Source organism: Petromyzon marinus, chromosome 23 (genome assembly GCF_048934315.1).
Source record: "Petromyzon marinus isolate PM22_M1 ecotype Great Lakes invasive population chromosome 23, UKy_Petmar_22M1.pri1.0, whole genome shotgun sequence".
In the NCBI taxonomy this organism is placed as follows: Eukaryota; Metazoa; Chordata; class Hyperoartia; order Petromyzontiformes; family Petromyzontidae; genus Petromyzon; species Petromyzon marinus.
Genome location: NC_133689.1, coordinates 2,426,879 through 2,446,762, shown reverse-complemented (window position 1 = coordinate 2,446,762; position 19,884 = coordinate 2,426,879). Strand labels below are relative to the sequence as shown.

Genomic DNA, 19,884 nt, shown 5'->3' with positions numbered 1-19,884 from the left:
GTTGCGATTTGATGATGGCTATGGTGACGGTTGTGACGATGGCTATGGCGGTGGTGGTGGTGTGGTGTGCGCTGCACGCACTGAGCTCCGTGATGAGCTTGAGGTTCTGCTGCCGGACGCTCTCGAACTCCACCTGCTTGCGCCGCATGTGCTCCTCCGTCACGATGCAGCGATCGCACACGCCGGCGCGGAGCCTGCCGGAGACGCGGGGTTCAGTGGGCGGGGGTCTCGCGAGCAGGTAGGCGGGGCTAACGACGGTGGGCGGGGTCACATCTATGGTGTCACCAGACACATCACGCTAGGCGTGGCTTGTCGGGGGTTTCCCACCTTCGGGAGGCAGTTTGTTGGGGGCATCCAATTTTTAAAATGGGGGCCTGAGTAATGGACCAAACCAAAGTATCGATTCCAATTTTCAGTCGATTCGTCGACTTAACGGTACCAGTGCTGCTCAAGTCCTCCTCCTTCCTCACCTGTCCTCCAGCACCTTGATGTTCTCATTGAGAAGCTTCTGCTGCTCCCTCAGCTGCTGATTGGCAGTGAACACCTTCTCCAGCCTGAGTGAACACGCACGCACGGCACCGTTCATTGAGTGGACGGGCAAAGATCTCGTAGCCCCTCGTTCACTCATCACCCAGCCTGCACAGACATTCATTTGCCAGTAGGGGGGGGGGGATGATTGCATCGTGGCTATGGTGGTGACGGTTGTGGTGGTGGTTGTGACGATGGGTATGGTCGTGGTGGTTGTGATTTGATGATGGGGCTCCATGCTGCCCGGTGTTATGGTCCAAATATACTCAATTATTATTATCACTACGACGATTATTTATTAGCGTGCGAGCGCTAGCGCTCGCACGCTAGCATGCGAGCGCTAGCGTGCGGGCGCTAGCGTGCGAGCGCTAGCGTGCGAGCGCGTGTGGTGCTAGCTTGCGGGCGCTAGCGTGCGGCGCTAGCGTGCGGCGCTAGCGTGCGAGCGCGTGTGGTGCTAGCTTGCGGGCGCTAGCGTGCGGCGCTAGCGTGCGGCGCTAGCGTGCGAGCGCGTGTGGTGCTAGCTTGCGGGCGCTAGCGTGCGGCGCTAGCGTGCGGCGCTAGCGTGCGAGCGCGTGTGGTGCTAGCTTGCAGGCGCTAGCGTGCGGCGCTAGCGTGCGGCGCTAGCGTGCGGCGCTAGCGTGCGGGCGCTAGCGTGCGAGCGCGTGTGGTGCTAGCTTGCAGGCACTAGCGTGCGGGCGCTAACGTGCGAGCCCTAGCGTGCGAGCGCGTGCAGTGCTAGCTTACGGGCGCTAGCGTGCGAGCGCTAGCGTGCGAGCGCGTGTGGTGCTAGCTTGCAGGCGCTAGCGTGCGAGCGCGTGTAGTGCTAGCTTACGGGCACTAGCGTGCGAGCGCTAACGTGCGACGCTAACGTGCGAGCGCGTGTGGTGCTAGCTTACGGGCACTAGCGTGCGAGCGCTAACGTGCGGCGCTAACGTGCGGGCGTGTGTGGTGCTAGCTTACGGGCACTAGCGTGCGAGCGCTAACGTGCGGTGCTAACGTGCGGGCGCGTGTGGTGCTAGCTTACGGGCACTAGCGTGCGAGCGCTAACGTGCGGCGCTAACGTGCGAGCGCGTGTGGTGCTAGCTTACGGGCACTAGCGTGCGAGCGCTAACGTGCGGCGCTAACGTGCGGGCGTGTGTGGTGCTAGCTTACGGGCGCTAGCGTGCGGCGCTAGCGTGCGGCACGAGCATGCAAGCACTAGCATTCAGCGCTAGCTTGCGGGCGCTAGCGTGCGGATCTAGCGTGCGGGCGCTAGCTTGTGGGCACTAGCGTACGGGTACTAGCATGCGGGTACTAGCGTGCGGGCGCTAGCTTGTGGGCGCTAGCGTGCGGGCGCTAGCATTCAGTGGTTAGACCCCTGCCCCAGGGCCTAACCACGGGTGGGTGCCAAGACGCCGGTGGTGTCGGAGACTCTTACTCTCGTTCAGCCGCGGGTGTTACCGTGGCTGAACGTGGCGTGCATCATAACATGACAACGTCATGCTGGCAGCATTGCAAATCGTTGCGTCGTTCATCCAGGGGACACTTCACGCGCCGCTCGCCACCGCGGAATTCCAAAGGACTGAGCAATGGGCGGGAGGCGGAGGCGGAGGCGGTGATGATGATGATGTGATGTCTGTAGGAGCCTCTAAGCTCAGGGCAATGCCAATGGCATAAGTCACTTCCGAGACGCAGAGACTGTAATAAACCGCCTGGCTATGGCAGCGCAACGGTTTGAAGCACACGAGACCGACCCCACCTTCCTCACCCCGTATGGCGTTAACAGGCTCTTGGGACAAGTGCTGTGAGCGAGTAGCACTTCTGAAGGTCGGGACGGAATACCAGGGGGGGGTGGGGGTGGGGGTGGCCAGCACCACGCCTGGACGCCTTTGCCTCTCACCATACCAAGTACTCATTTAAGACCGAGTCGACCTAGGGGAGGCCCAGCACCGGTTTAGATGTCTCCTCACGTGTACCGGCCATGCACGACAATCGAACATGGTTTCGAACGGCGCGCCAACCACTACGCCACCGCTCCCCACATACATACAAAGATAAAGGTTCCCCGTATAGCCTTAACAAAGACAAACATCCTCCTTATAGCCCTTAATAGACTGATGGGGGCAAGTTCCGTTTGTCTATGTGGCCAACAACGGTGAACGATGCGATCCCCATTTTCAATAAGTGGGGGTCGTGTCCAGCACGCTTCCCTGGTGGTCGTGTGAACGCCGCAGTTGGACTCGCAAACCTGTCAACCCCTTATCAGTGTCTACCTTATTCATACCTGTCAACTCCTTATCAGTGTCTACCTCATTCATACCTGTCAACCCCTTATCAGTGACTACCTTATTCATACCTGTCAACCCCTTATCAGTGACTACCTCATTCATACCTGTCAACTCTTATCAGTGACTACCTTATTCATACCTGTCAACCCCTTATCAGTGACTACCTTATTCATACCTGTCAACCCCTTATCAGTGACTACCTCATTCATACCTGTCAACCTCTTATCAGTGACTACCTCATTCATACCTGTCAACCCCTTATCAGTGACTACCTTATTCATACCTGTCAACCCCTTATCAGTGACTACCTTATTCATACCTGTCAACCCCTTATCAGTGTCTACCTTATTCATACCTGTCAACCCCTTGTCAGTATCTACCTCATTCATACCTGTCAACCCCTTATCAGTGACTACCTTATTCATACCTGTCAACCCCCTATCAGTGACTACCTCATTCATACCTGTCAACCCATTATCAGTGACTACCTCATTCAGACCTGTCAACTCCTTATCAATGACTACCTTATTCATACCTGTCAACCCCTTATCGGTGCCCTACCTTATTACTGACCAATTTAGACTTTATTGGTCACCCCGTGCCTTTATAAATATCAGCGTTTATCCAACGAAGTCCCATCACAAGGGAGAAACACAAACAAATAGACATTTGATTTTTTGTGCCCATATTGAAACGGCTGTACGCCGTATGGACCTGAAAACTCAATTTCCCTGTACAAGAACGCGGGGTAATAAACCGTGTGGGTTGACAGCTGCGGCCCGACTCTCTCGAGAGATTAAGTCAACAGTGGCTTGCCCAGTGGCTTGCCCAGTGCCTTGCCCAGTGGCTTGTCCAGTGGCTTGCCCAGTGGCCTGCCCAGTGGCCTGCCCAGTGGCTTGCCCAGTGGCCTGCCCAGTGGCTTGCCCAGTGCCTCGCCCAGTGGCTTGCCCAGTGGCTTGCCCAGTGGCCTGCCCAGTGCCTTGCCCAGTGGCCTGCCCAGTGGCCTGCCCAGTGCCTTGCCCAGTGCCTTGCCCAGTGGCCTGCCCAGTGGCTTGCCCAGTGCCTTGCCCAGTGGCTTGCCCAGTGCCTTGCCCAGTGGCCTGCCCAGTGGCCTGCCCAGTGTCTTGCCCAGTGCATTGCCCAGTGCCTTGCCCAGTGCCTTGCCCAGTGGCCTGCCCAGTGCCTTGCCCACCCAGCGCTCAGCAAGTGGCGCTCAGCAAGTGGCACTCGGTGTCGCGTAGAACAAACACGAGATCACCCCCCCCCCCCAAGAGGGGAGAGACGCAGAGAGGTATGTCCCGACCGATCAGAGCCACCAAACAAAGGTTTTCTTTTTTTAAGGCCCCCCCCGCCAACCACCCCCCCCCCCCTACGGAATGCGATTTGCTGAGAGCTTCGTAAGCCGATATGAGTGGGGGTGGTGGGGGTTGTTGGAGATGATGAAGAAGAAAGGGGCTTTCTGTGTCCTTTATTGAATGTGCCGAGTCACTTTTTAGATTTGTGGTGGAGTGGGGAAGCTCTCCACCCTACCACTCTTACGACTCGACTCGCGCACATACGGACGGCCGGACACGCAAGCCACTCACCTGTAGATACACACACACACACCTGTAGATACACACACACACCTGTAGATACACACACACACCTGTAGATACACACACACCTGTAGATACACACACACACACCTGTAGATACACACACACACACACCTGTAGATACACACACACACCTGTAGATACACACACACACCTGTAGATACACATACACACACACACCTGTAGATACACACACACCTGTAGATACACATACACACACACCTGTAGATACACATACACACACACACCTGTAGATACACATACACACACACACCTGTAGATACACATACACACACACCTGTAGATACACATACACACACACCTGTAGATACACATACACCTGTAGATACACATACACACACACCTGTAGATACACATACACACACACCTGTAGATACACACACATACACACCTGTAGATACACACACACCTGTAGATACACACACACACACCTGTAGATACACACACACCCCTGTAGATACACAAACACACCTGTAGATACACACACACACACCTGTAGATACACACACACACCTGTAGATACATACACACACCTGTAGATACACACACACACCTGTAGATACACACACACCTGTAGATACACACACACCTGTAGACACACACACACCTGTAGATACACACGTACACCTGTAGATACACACACGCACCTGTAGATACACACACGCACCTGTAGATACACACGTACACCTGTAGATACACACACACCTGTAGATGCACACACACACACCTGTAGATACACACACACCTGTAGATACACACACACCTGTAGATACACACACGCACACCTGTAGACACACACACACCTGTAGACACACACACACCTGTAGATACACACACACCTGTAGACACACACACACCTGTAGACACACACACACACACCTGTAGATACACACACGCACACCTGTAGACACACACACACACTGTAGACACACACACTGTAGGGGCAAGTGCTGTGAGCGAGCACCTATAAAGGCCGGCACGGCACACTAGTAGGTTGGTGGCCAACACCACGCCCGACCGCCTTTGTCTCCCTAGTGGCGATGTTTACACACCTCACCAGGTACTCGTTTGAGGCTGAGTCGACCTAGGAGAGGCCCAGGACTGATTCAGATAATTGTCACTGCTGATGTTGGCCGTGAGCGGGAATCAAACTCGGGCGGCTGGGTTCGTAGCGCAGCGCGCTAACAGCTACTCCACCCCTCCCCCTAGACACGCACACCTGTAGACACCCAACTCACCTGGAGACACACACAACGGCACATATGGACACGTGCGCGCCACCACCACATTTCATCGAGGGACTTTTTTTTCCTATCACCAAAGGCCCCGCAAGTGGCACTGCCGACAGCCCGTCGCCGGAACGGCCGCCACCACGCCGCGGGTTATTTTGAAAGGCGCGTTCCACGCGGCAGCGCAACGAGTTGCCAACTCGTGACAAGCACGTGGCCCGGAGCCCCCTTTGGTTGGCGCAATCGGCTCCGTCGGTCAACGGCGCTCGGGGGAGAGAGGCGTGGGCTCGGAATTGCCATTGAGAGACGGAGGAGGAGGAGCAAACGTTGACGACAGAGAAGACGAGTCAGATCGATAGTGACGTCATTGCAAGGGTTAAGAAACGTGAGCGGGGCTCGGGCCGGAAGCGTCACGGCCAGAAGGGATGATGGACGGTATGTATATATATGTGTGTGTGTGCGTGTGTGTGTTGGAACTTCTTTCGCACCGTATGTAGCCAACCGTGCTAAACCTGAGGTGCGGAGGCGGTCGAGACTATCGATGGAGCGTCAGCCAAAGGAGGCGACGCGACCTAGGGGACGTTCACAGTGGAGATGGAGCGATGAAAACGGATGGCGTGGAGGTTCTGGGCATTTCCATCGCATCAAAGAGACGAGGTACGGCTTGTGGAGGGCCTTCATCCACGGCTGGCGGTGGTGATGGTGGTGATGAAGATGAATCCACGTACGACTCGTGTGAATCAACTGGCGGAGTTTGTAGGGACGTGGACGGGGTTCTCGCGACACGCTACTCACATGCACCGTTCCTGCTTCAGCTTGGACAGCTGCTGCGTGAGCCCTGCGAGGCGCAGAGCGAGAGGGTCACAGGGAGAGCAGAGGCAGTGGTTATAATCATCATCATCATCATCATCCTAGCGCTGACGACGACAACGATGATGATAGCATTGACGATGCTATCGATGGTGATGATGATGGCAGTATTGATAATGTCAGTATTGATGATGATGATGATATTGATGACAGAATTGATGATGCGAGTGTTGACGACGATAGCATTGATGACGATGGCGACAACGATGACGACGACAGATGACGATGACAGTTGCGACGCCGATTATATGATTACCGTACAGATGGTGACAGTGACGACGCCACACCAGGCGATGACAACGATGACGGTAACCGTGACTACGACAGCACAGCTGGGATACGATGATAACGACGACGATGATAACGACGACGATGATAACGACGACGATGATAACGACGACGATGATAACGACGACGATGATGATAACGACGACGATGATGATAACGACGACCCCTACCTTGCACCTCCCTCTCGTGCGCGTCCAGCAGCCGCCGCAGGACCTCGCTGAAGCTCTCTCCCGCCGCCGCAGGGGCGGCCCCCCTCTCCCTGTCGGCCGCGCCGAGGCCCCCCGCCAGCAGGGGGTGGCCCCCCGCCGGGTGGGCCCCGGCGGGCCCCGCCCCGGAGGCCAGCGTGCCGCCCTGGCCCCCGTGCCCGCGCGAGCTCCCGTTGAGCGTCCGCGCGCCCACGGGAACGCTGCTCGAGCGTGAGAGGGCGGCGTGCGCCACGGAGGCGCGAGACTCCGACATGACGGCGACGACGGCGGCGACGACGACGAGCGAGCGGGGAGGGCGGGCGTGCACGTGTCCACCTCCTCCACCACCTCCTCCACCACCACCTCTACCGCCTCCTCCACCACCACTGCCGCACGGCGCGTGCGTCCGCTGGGAAAAACAAACAGCAGCAGAGTTGGTGCAGTCAGCATGGCGAGACCGCGATTGCGACACGTTTGCGGAGGCCTTCATCCAGCAGTGGATAGATGCTGCTGCTGCTGCTGATGGTGTAAGAGGCAGTCATAACCGGACAGGGCTGAGTGGGTATGGGCGCCAGGTGAGTGCCTCCAGACCCCAGTGGAACGAGACGGCAGCTATGTGCTTCTGAGTCACCACCTGGCGGGCACACATTTCTCCGTGACGTCTTCCAAATTAATTCCCCAAACATTCCGCTTGCGGAGGGAGACGCGAGCTCACGTAAGGGCCCGTTTGTCACTCCACAGCTGGATGAAGGCCTCCCCACCCCGTGTCGATCATGGGGGTTTGTTTGACCATACTTCACCACGCTGGTCAGCGTAGCATTTGAAGTAGCGGCCGGGGAGTGGGGTAAAGGAGAGACCCAGGCCACAAGGACAAGTTCATATATCACTCGCCACTGATGTTAGCCGTGACGAGAAATTGAACTCGGGATCGATGGGTCCAAAGCGTAGCGTGCTCACCGCTGTGACACCACTCTCAACCCAATTTCATACTATCACAACATGCCAAGCCTCCCCGCAACATTAAGGGAACTGCCAGGTTCTTAAATCGACGGTGGTCATCGACCAGCAAAAAATTTCAGTGACCCTCCACGCGACATCCAGTACGCCCCTCGCTATATAGGTCGTGGCCACTAAGGTCATTTTCTACCGGCGAAATATTCGTGATAATTTTTTTGCCGGGCGGCAAATGGTGGCTACGCTGCACGTGGCCTGTAGCAGCGAGGGTTGGCGGATAGTCGCACACACGTCGCGAAAAAACCCTTCCCGTGGACGTCGAGGAGGTGGCCGTACCCTGGCTCGCCAGGAGAAGGCGGTACAGCGAGTGAACTGATCGCCACCGGTTTATTCCATCTGTACGGAGGGGATAGAGCATTGCCCCCTCGCGCAAGGCGTGGGTTTTATCAGGGCCCTCCGGTTTCCTCCCCACCTTGCATAATAAACACAACTCATCATTCATCGGCTTGAAAACGTCTTTGTAAAATAAAAATACGTTTATAAAAGCACAACGCAGCGGCAGGACGCTCCTGAAAAATGAGCCCAAAGACTCCGCGTGGCTTTCGTGGATGAATAAGTGAAGCGCGCGTATAATGCATGATTATCGTTATTATTAAATTATTATCTGGTGAGAATTTAAGCCCTGGGCATTCTGCTGCGAAACTGTTATCCGGTAACCTGGGCGCCACGCGTGTTGTGCCAGAAACCGGTTTCACCCGGCCCGGGCTGGGCCCTGCGCCGTGACGCCACGGCGCACGCTGCGTCCTCACGGCGCGACCCGGTACCGAGACGTCACGACACCTGGGTGGTGCTGCTGCTGCTGCTCGTGGTGGTGGTGGTGGTGGGAGCGGTGGTGCTGCTGCTGCTCGTGGTGGTGTGAGCGGTGGTGCTGCTGCTGCTCGTGGTGGTGGTGGTGGGAGCGGTGGTGCTGCTGCTGCTGCTGCTCGTGGTGGTGGTGGTGGGAGCGGTGGTGCTGCTGCTGCTGCTCGTGGTGATGGTGGTGGGAGCGGTGGTGCGGCGGTTAGCGCTACGCTGCGCTACGAACCCGGCGACCCGAGTTCGATTTCCGCTCGCGGCTGCCAACATTGGTGACAATTATCTGAACCGGTCCTGGGGTCTCCACTAGGTCAGCTCAGCTTCAAATGAGTACCCGGTGCGGTGTGTAAACATCGCCACTGGGGAGACAAAGGCGGTCGGGCGTGGTGCTGACCACCCACTCCCTCGTGTGCCGTGCAAGCGAGATGCTATCCCCCATAACTCACCACCCCACCCCCCTCCAACACCTAACCGACTAGCCTTCAGCCAGACACTGCAAGCTTGATATTAGCTATATCCCTAACCATAACTAACTAACCAATCAGCAAGAAATTCTACCCCGAACCAACTAGCCAATCGGACACAAGTGCCAGCTGTACCCCTAACCAACGAGGCAGCCACGAGCAACAATGAGGCCTCCCACCACTCAGGGCTGCCCTCACCTGTCCCCCCCTCCCGCTCCTCACGTCGCCGTCAGCGTTGTGGCGTTCGCGGCGCCCTCTGCTGTCGCCGCCTGCCAAAGAGCCGCGTGACACCGCTGGCAAGAGGCACGTGCCCCACCACTGAAGTGACGCCACGGTGCCCAATGCAAAATGAAGCTCGTCGAATTTATTGCGACGGACGTGGGTTGGGGGGGGGATGTAACCCATCGTCATCACAATCCATGGGGGAAGATAGTTCGTGTAGGTGTCCACTGCACGTTTCGTCAATTTGTTTCCACTATCCTCTCTGTCCTGTGGCAATGTGCTCAGGTAGTGTGCTTACATCAGCTGTGTTGAAGTTCCACACTGCGCTGGTCGCAACGACACACATCACCCACCTACTCACCCACCTACTCACCCAACTACTCACCTACCCACTCAATCACCGACTCGCCCACCTACTCACCCAATCACCCACACACCTACCCACTCAATCAATCACCTACTCACCCACTCGCCGACCCACTCGCCCATCCACTCAACCACACTGCAACCTCAGTTCTCTCTCCGCTTCTTTCCTCGCACTGCTCAACCTTTGGTGAAGTTCCTTCCCCACCACCACCATCATCATCATCGTCGTCTCTTTCTCCCCCAACTCTTCCTATAATAGCATCGCGCTCAGCTCAAGACCACGTGTCCAGGCGTAGTATATATCGGAGCGACGTGAATTGTTCCGCATTTTATCGGGTTCTCCCGATCGGTAACCGGTAATACAAAACAATCACCCTATCCCTCCACCCCCAAAGACAAATTTCCCCCGTATAGCCTTAACAGACTGGTGGGGGCAAGTGGTCTGAGCGAGCACCTACGTCGGCCGGCCCGGCACACGAGGAGGTGGGTGGCCAGCACCACGCCCGGCCGCCTTTGTCTCCTTCGTGGCGATGTTTACTACACACCGCACCAGGTACTCATTTGAGGCTGAGTCGACCTAAGGGAGGCCCAGGACCCGTTCAAATAATCGTCACCCTAAGCGACCCCCCCCCATCCCTCCCAAACTCGTTCCTCTTCCCCACAAACTGGCTATGCTAAGCACGCCTATTTGTGTTTGGTGTTGACTATTGTGATTACACTCACCCATGTGCGATTGGAATGGATCTACAACACACACACGCGCACACAAAGGTAACACCCCCCACCCCCATGTGCACACACACAAAGACAAAGACCCCCCCCCCCACTCCATATAGTCTTTAACAGAATGTTGGGACAAGTACTGCTAGCGAACACCTAAAAGTGCAGCACACGCATCGGGTGGCCAGCACCACACTCGGCCGCCTTTGTCTCCCCAATGTTGATGTTAACACAACAGCGCCGAGTACACTCAAGGCTGAGTCTGCGGGTTCGTAGCGCAGTGCGCTAACCACTGTCACACGACTCGACACTTATACGCGCACTATCACATAGATGCGCGCTCACATACACCACTTTGTAGCTGTATGGAGAGCGGTGGTGCAATAGTTAGCACACTGCACTACAAACTCGCGTATCTGGGTTCAATTCCCAGTCACGTCTAACCACAGACGCAGGTTCTATCTGAATCGTTGCTGGGCCCTCCCCTAGATTGACTCAGCCTCAAATGAGTATCTGGTGCAATGTGCTAACATCAGCACTGGGCAGATAATAGACAGTTTTGTCGTGGTGTTTACTACACCACCCCATCGAGCGACATCACGGCACTTGACCCCACCAGTCTGTGTAGGCTACACGGGGGATCTTTGTCTTTGTGTGCCCGTGCGTTGGGTGTATGCGTGAAAGCCACGTGCGCGTGAGCTAATAGCATTGGGAATTAAGAAAACAAGATAAAGATGACCCCCGTATAGCTTTTAATAGATTCTTGGGGCAAGTGCTGTTAGCGAGCACATTTATGAAGGCCGGGACGGCCAGCACCACGCCGGGCCGTCTTTGTCTCCCCAGTGCTGATGTTTACAAACCACACCAGGTAATCATTTAAGGCTGAGTCGACCTATGGAATGGTCCAATACGGTTTCAGATATCGCTCGCCACTGTTGTGAGCCGTGGCCTGGAATCGAACTCGTAACGCGATGCGCTAACCGATGCGCCACCGCTCCCCACACACAGGCATAACAACAACACACACACACGAACAACCCGTTTGTCAATCCACTGCTGGATGAGGACATCTCCTTACTGTGCAGGCCGTGGAGGGTAGTTTGACCACACTCCATACCTGTCCACCCACATTGGTTTACCCCGTATTCTTGTGCAGGGAAACTGAGTTCAGGTCCATACGGGCAAAACAGTATTTGTTTGTGTTTCTCCCTTGTGATGAGACTTTGTAGAATGAGCGTTGAGATTTAAAAGGGTCACGGGATGACCAATAAGGTCTGAATTGTTTGGTCTGTAATAAGGTAGGGCAATGATAAGGGGTTGACAGGTATGAGACTACACGCTGGTCAAGAGCGAGTTAATGAAGGGGTGTGTGAAGGGCTGGTTTTGAACAATAATACATCGCAGTAGTTTCTGCACTGCCCTCTACTGCCCACACTACCTACTGCACTTGTTTATTTTCCCGTGCCCAGTGCTCACCCTAACCAGGCACTTATCCAGGCTCAGACCTGCTGAGCTTCTCAAGTCTAACGAGACAGGACGATTTGGTCACAGACAAATCACATTGGTACACGTACCGCACATACACGTGGACAAAATACAAATACCCCCCACAGGTACACATTTGAGGCCGAGTCGACCTAGGGGAGGCCCAGGACCGGTTCAGATAATCGTCACTGGGGGTTGGCCATGAGCGGGAATCGAACCCGGGTTGCCGGGTTCATAGCGCAACGCGCTAACCGCTACACACATACAAAAAAATAAAAAGTAGATTAAATTAAGACCCCCCCCCCCATTGAAGCCACATCGCCAATGCAGCCTCGAGTCGCTGCGTCCTCCTGACTGCCTGAAACGCCGGAGTGGTGAACGTGCCACGGCTCCCACGAGCGAGGAGGTGGAGGTTGTGGAGGTCGTTGTCTCGACACGCGGTCGTGTCGAGACACGCGCGCCCGCGTGTTTGCCATAGCTCAGAGCCGCGTCCGTCTCTGCGGCCCACGGATTCACCCAAAAAAAAAAAACGGAACAAAGCGAGCCGAGCCACCGCCATTGTACAGAGAGCCGCACAGATAGTCCCGGGTCAAGTTCTGTTTGCGAGCACCTATTGTTATTGTTATCACGACGGCGCACGAGATGTGGAGGGTGGGGGGTCCAGCAACCACGCCACGCTCGCTCGCTCGCTCGCACGATCTCCCCCGCCTTTGTCTTCCCCAGTGCTGATGTGCTTTGCGTCGCATTCAAGGCCGAGTCGACCTAATGGAGAGATATGCCTTTTGATTTAGTATGTATTTGTGTATGTATGTGTGTGTATGTATGTGTGTGTATGTATTTGTGTATGTATGTGTGTATGTATGTGTGTATGTATGTATGTGTGTATGTATGTGTGTGTATGTGTATGTATGTGTATGTATGTGTGTGTATGTGTATGTATGTGTGTGTATGTATGTGTATATATGTGTGTATGTGTATGTGTGCGTGTATGTGTGTGTATGTGTGTATGTGTGTATGTATGTGAATGTGTATAATGTGTATGTATGTGTGTGTATGTATATGTGTGTGTGTGTATGTGTGGAGGAGGCTCGTGAAGGACGCTACTGGGCAGTTGGAGGCAGTCGCCCTCCAACAACAACGGAGGGCGGAGGAGCGACGCTCACAACAACGGACGGAGCGCCGGGTGGCTAAAGCACAGCAGGTTGGCACAGTAGGGGGCACAGGTGGTGCATCAGCCAGTCATCTCAGTCAGTCGACCCGTGGCACCTGGGTCTGCGCCGTGACCTCCTGCCAGCGGGCGTTCGACACTTCACGTGGCCTCAAGGTGCACATGGCCTGGCACAAGCGTCGTGGTGACGTCACCGCCACTTAGTGGCGAATGGCGGTTGTTGTTGTGTGTGTGAGTCTGTATGTGTGTGATGCTATGGCTACTCGCTAACAGCACGTGCCCCAACAGTCTCGGCGTGTGCTATGTCCCTGTGTTGTCTCTGGGTGACAGGAGCGGTAGGTTGTCTCGGCCTCTTGGGTGTTCGCTAACATCGCCACTGGGGAGACAAAGGCGGCCGGGCGTGGTGTTAGCCACCCAACCCCCTTGGCGTGCCGTCTCGGCCTTAATAGGTGCTCGCTAACAGCACTTGCCCCAACAGTTTAACGCTATGGGGGGTATTCGTATTTTGTCCACGTGTATGTGCGGTACGTGTACCAACGTGACCTGTCTATGGCCAAATCGTCAAGTTCGGATATCACTCGCCGCTGATGTTAGCCGTGGGCCCGGAATCGAACTGAGATGGGTGAAGTTCGTAGCGCAGCGCTCACTCGGTCTTTGGCTTCCCTGCCTCGCCGTTAAGACACGCTTAACGAGCCAGATGCTTGCTCATTTAATGCCGAGTCGACGTTTCGGCCGAGGGACAGGTTCAGACACCACGTGTTGTTGTTAGTGGTGTTGTCCGTGGACGAGACTCGATCTTAGACAACCCCATGAGATTGCAGCGCGTGGCCACCGAGCTCCACATTGATGTGCACACACACCACACACACACCACACACACACACACACCACACACACACCCACACACACCCACACACACCACACACACACCACACACACACCACACACACACACACCACACACACACCCACACACACCCACACACACCACACACACACACACCACACCACACACCACACACACACCACACACCACACACACACCACACACCACACACCACACCACACACACACCACACACACACCACACACACACCACACACACACCACACACACACCACACACACACACCACACACACACCACACACACACACCACACACGCGTGTGTACACGTGGGTACGAACCATCATCACACATTGGTTGCAAAAAACACCGCGCCACGTGCGTGCCTGTGTGTAGGGGGAGCGGTGGCGTAGCTGTTAGCGCACTGCGTTACGAAAACAGCTACCCGAGTTCGATTACCGCTCACGGCTAAATAACAGTTTGCGATTATCCGAACCGGTCCTAGAACCCCGCAAGGTCGGCTCAGCCTTGAAGTTAATTAGTACCTGGTGTGGTGTGCGTGTAAACAACCAGCATTGGGAAAGAGAGACAAAAGCGGCCGGGCGTGGTGATGACCACACAAACCGCTCCCTCGTGCTAAGTGCCGGCGTTGATAGGCGCTCGCTAACAGCACTTGCCCCAACACTGTGTTCAAGGCTACACGGGGCATCTTTGATGTTGTACATGTTTGTTGTGTGTATAGGTGTTTGTGTCTGTATGTAATTGTGTTTATATGCATCAAGTAGAGGTATACGAGCGTACACACACATATGTGTGTGTGTTGTCCTGTTGTTTTAGTATTGTGCATATGCGTACATTCAAACGATGTACACGTGCGTGTCATCCTGTGCGCTTCAGCTATACGCGCGCCTTCAGATATGCGTAAACACACACACAAACGTACACACACTCGCCGTATATTTACCAGGATGCGAACTGGGGTCCTCCTCCTCCTCGGCTCCCCGTGATCGTCGACTCTTCGTCCCGTGCACGATGTGTGCAGGATGGGGGTGGGGGTGGCGGCGCGCAAGGAACAACCTCTCGGTCGGCAAGGAATGAGGTCTGTCAGCGATGGGCGAGAGCAATTCTCTATATTTCAGGTCGTGACAAGTCAAGGCTGGTCCGTCTGGAGAGAGGGCGCGCGTGCATCTGTGTTCCTGTGGTGTCGCGAGCGTGCGCCCTCTCGCGCGTGTGTAAGTGCGTGCGTGTGTGTAAGTGCGTGTACGGTTATAACAAGGCATTCACCCCACCCCACCAACCCCTCCATCCATCCTCCTCCACCCACCACTCACTTCACCCACCCCTCCATCCTCCACCACTCACCTCAGCCAGACCAACCGCCTCCTGTGTAATTGCCACTGTTCCGGATCGTCTGGCATAACCGGTTTTTGAAGGGGCGAGGCAGCGCTTGGCGGTGGCGCGTGTGGAGGCGTGTGCGTGTGTGCGGCGTGTAGATGCCCGCGTGCGCGCGCGTGTGTGTGGGAGCGGTGGTGTAGCGGTTAGCGCGAACCCAGCGACCCGAGTTCGATTACCGCTCACGACCAACACCAGTGAAGATTATCTGAACTGGTCCTGGGCCTCCTCTAGGTCGACTCAGCCTCAAATGAGTACCTGCTCCGGTGTGTAATAACATCGCCACTCGGGAGACAAAGGCGACCGGGTGTGGTGCTGGTCACCCACCCCCTCGTGTGCCGTACTGGCCGTCATAGGCATTCGCTAACAGCACTTGTCCCAACAGTCTGTTAAGGCTATACTGGGGATCTTTGTGTGTGTGTGAGCAAGGGAGCTGCATTGGCAAGGTGGCGAGTCACAGTTCTCTCAAGCGGTCTGACCAGAGCCAGAGAGAGTCACGGAGAGAGAGAGAGACGAGGATGGAGAAGATGGCTTAACTAACTCTTCCTATCAGCACCTCCGTGTATCAACAATCACACCAAGCGTCGTGTCTCTGTACAGGAGCACAATAACATTGACAGCTGACGATAATTCGTGTTCTGTCCACTGCTGGATGAAGGCCTCCCCCACGGACGCTGTCGCTGGCGCATAACAGATGACGATAACTGGAAGCCATGGAAGAGTCGCGCATTGACCCGCATGGTGCAATATGACCAAGCATCCAGCAGTGGAATTTGAAGGGTTTTCAGGGATCTGCCCGATGGACCTACTTACTCGTCGAGGCAGGGAATCCAAAGGCGAGCGAGTGCTGCGATACGAACCCGAGCACTGCGCTACCAACTTCAGCCGCCTGAGTTGAATTCCCGGCCACGGCTAACATCAGTGGCGAGTGACCTCGGAACCAGTCCCCGGTCCCATTTGCCTCTGTACTTACCCTCGAATGACCAACGTGGCCCGGTGCACCGCATCCAGGCGAGATGTCGCTGTGGCCACGGCGAATTCCGCAGTCACGTCCCACCTACTCCTGCGGTCTACTGCCAGCGACCCGACACATCGTGCAGCGACACATCGTCAGCGACACATCCACCCGCCGTGGTGAAGTATGGCCAAATATCCGCCCAGACTCGCAGGGCGGTGGCGACGAGGCCCTCCATCCGGCAGTGAATTTACAACAACAACAAAGCGCCCTCCGTGCATTTCATGAAGAAGGGCCGTTACCCGAAACGTCAGTTAAGGCCACACCGTGTTGTTGTTGAGGCTGCGCGTGTTTGGCGTCGTGGTGCTGGCTACGCTTGCGCGGCAATGACAACGCAGCAGCAGCAGCAGCAGGACCAGCAAATACAGAATTCGTGATGTGTAACATCAAGTTGATTTGCTTAATCAGAACCACAACTCTCATACACAGAATCACAACTGTATTAGTGATACACTCGCAATAATAATAATGATTATTATATTGTGTCTGTGTGCTCCCTGTGTCTGTGTGTGATCCCTGTGTCTCTGTGTGTGTGCTCCCTGTGTCTGTGTGTGTGTGCTCCCTGTGTCTCTGTGTGTGTGCTCCCTGTGTCTCTGTGTGTGTGTGCTCCCTGTGTCTCTGTGTGTGTGCTCCCTGTGTCTGTGTGTGCTCCCTGTGTCTGTGTGTGTGTGCTCCCTGTGTCTCTGTGTGTGTGCTCCCTGTGTCTCTGTGTGTGTGCTCCCTGTGTCTGTGTGTGTGTGCTCCCTGTGTCTGTGTGTGCTCCCTGTGTCTGTGTGTGCTCCCTGTGTCTGTGTGTGTGCTCCCTGTGTCTCTGTGTGTGCTCCCTGTGTCTCTGTGTGTGCTCGCTGTGTCTGTGTGTGTGTGCTCCCTGTGTCTCTGTGTGTGCTCCCTGTGTCTGTGTGTGCTCCCTGTGTCTGTGTGTGTGTGTGCTCCCTGTGTCTGTGTGTGCTCCCTGTGTCTGTGTGTGTGTGCTCCCTGTGTGTGTCTGTGTGTGCTCCCTGTGTCTGTGTGTGCTCCCTGTGTCTGTGTGCTCCCTGTGTCTGTGTGTGTGGTCCCTCTGTCTCTGTGTGTGTGCTCCCTGTGTCTGTGTGTGTGTGCTCCCTGTGTCTCTGTGTGTGTGTGTGCTCCCTGTGTCTCTGTGTGTACTCCCTGTGTGTGTGCTCCCTGTGTCTCTGTGTGCTCCCTGTGTGTGCTCCCTGTGTATGTGCTCCCTGTGTCTGTGTGTGTGTCTGTGTGTGTGTGCTCCCTGTGTGTATGTGTGTGTGATCCCTGTGTGTGTGTGCTCCCTGTGTCTGTGTGCTCCCTGTTTCCGTGTGTTGTAACGAGTCCAGTAACGGCGCGCGTGGCGGTGGCGCTGCGGTTCGCACCACTGGCACGCGAGCCCGCCCCGAGCCCAGTTAAATTCCTGGCCGCGGATACCATCGGTGGCGAGTGAAGTCTGAGCCAGTCCTGTGTCACCCCTAGCTCGACTCGGCCTTCAATGTCTGAGCACGATGTGCCAGTGAGCTACACCGCCCCTCGTGCAGAGGTGCGACCTTACCAGGTGCTCGCTAGCAGCGCTCGCTCCAGCGGTCTAAATGAGGCAATTCATGGGGTCTGTGTGTGTGTGTGCATATAACACACGTGCGTGTGTGTACGTGTCGATGTATGTGTCTATGGCTATATGTATCTGTGCGTCTGTATGTATATGTATGTGTGCGTCTCGGTGTTTGTGTCTACAGTGAGGGAAAAAAGTATTTGATCCCCTGCTGATTTTGTACAATTGCCCACTGACAAAGAAATGATCAGTCTATAATTTTAATGGTAGGTTTATTTGAACAGTGAGAGACAGAATAACAACAAACAAATCCAGAAAAACGCATGTCAAAAATGTTATAAATTGATTTGCATTTTAATGAGGGAAATAAGTATTTGACCCCTCTGCAAAACATGACTTAGTACTTGGTGGCAAAACCCTTGTTGGCAATCACAGAGGTCAGACGTGTCTTGTAGTTGGCCACCAGGTTTGCACACATCTCAGGAGGGATTTTGTCCCACTCCTCTTTGCAGACCTTCTCCAAGTCATTAAGGTTTCGAGGCTGACGTTTGGCAACTCGAACCTTCAGCTCCCTCCACAGATTTTCTATGGGATTAAGGTCTGGAGACTGGCTAGGCCACTCCAGGACCTTAATGTGCTTTTTCTTGAGCCACTCCTTTGTTACCTTGACCGTGTGTTTTGGGTCATTGTCATCCTGGAATACCCATCCACGACCTATTTTCAATGCCCTGGCTGAGGGAAGGAGATTCTCACCCAAGATTTGATGGTACATGGCCCCGTCCATCGTCCATTTGATGCGGTGAAGTTGTCCTGTCCCCTTAGCAGAAAAACACCCACAAAGCATAATGTTTCCACCTCCATGTTTGACGGTGGGGATGGTGTTCTTGGGGTCATAGGCAGCATTCCTCCTCCTCCAAACACGGCAAGTTGAGTTGATGCCACAGAGCTCCATGTTGGTCTCATCTGACTACAACACTTTCACCCAGTTGTCCTCTGAATCATTCAGATGTTCATTGGCAAACTTCAGAGGGGCATGTATATGTGCTTTCTTGAGCAGGGGACCTTGCGGGCGCTGCAGGATTTCAGTCCTTCACGGCGTAGTGTGTTACCAATTGTTTTCTTGGTGACTATGGTCCCAGCTGCCTTGAGATCATTGACAAGATCCTCCCGTGTAGTTCTGGGCTGATTCCTCACCGTTCTCATGATCATTGCAACTCCACGAGGTGAGATCTTGCATGAAGCCCCATGCCGAGGGAGATTGACAGATATTTTGTGTTTCTTCCATTTGCCAATAATCGCACCAACTGTTGTCACCTTCTCACCAAGCTGCTTGGCAATGGTCTTGTAGCCCATTCCAGCCTTGTGTAGGCCTACAATCTTGTCCCTGACATCCTTGGAGAGCTCTTTGGTCTTGGCCATGGTGGAGAGTTTGGAATCTGATTGATTGATTGCTTCTGTGGACAGGTGTCTTTTATACAGGTAACAAGCTGAGATTAGGAGCACTCCCTTTAAGAGTGTGCTCCTAATCTCAGCTCGTTACCTGTATAAAAGACACCTGGGAGCCAGAAATCTTTCTGATTGAGAGGGGGTCAAATACTTATTTCCCTCATTAAAATGCAAATCAATTTATAACATTTTTGACATGCGTTTTTCTGAATTTTGTTGTTGTTATTCTGTCTTTCACTGTTCAAATAAACCTACCATTAAAATTATAGACTGATCATTTCTTTGTCAGTGGGCAAACGTACAAAATCAGCTGGGGAACAAATACTTTTTTTCCCTCACTGTATGTGTGTCCATGCCTCTATGTGTGTCTATGTGTCTCCGTGTGTGTCTATGTGTGTCTATGTGTCTCTATGTGTGTCTATGTGTGCGT

The 19,884-nt window shown here is 54.7% G+C and overlaps 1 protein-coding gene across 3 annotated transcripts in view; it reads right to left on the bottom strand.

Moving 5' to 3' along the window:
* Positions 1–15,478, bottom strand: part of LOC116945298 (uncharacterized) — a 42,641-nt gene extending 27,163 nt beyond the window's left edge. The window contains exons 1-6 of one of the 3 annotated variants that reach the window (XM_076068925.1): positions 15,427–15,478; positions 15,029–15,165; positions 6,972–7,395; positions 6,439–6,481; positions 471–554; positions 82–194 (exon numbers count right to left, since the gene is read on the bottom strand). In XM_076068925.1, the coding sequence (XP_075925040.1) occupies positions 82–194; positions 471–554; positions 6,439–6,481; positions 6,972–7,260 (529 nt within the window). In that variant the 5' untranslated portion in view covers positions 7,261–7,395; positions 15,029–15,165; positions 15,427–15,478. Of the gene's footprint in view, positions 1–81; positions 195–470; positions 555–6,438; positions 6,482–6,971; positions 7,396–15,028; positions 15,371–15,426 lie in introns of those variants that run through there. The other 2 variants (XM_032959712.2, XM_076068924.1) reach the window with 2 other exon arrangements.
* Between the last annotated feature and the right edge of the window lie 4,406 nt (positions 15,479–19,884).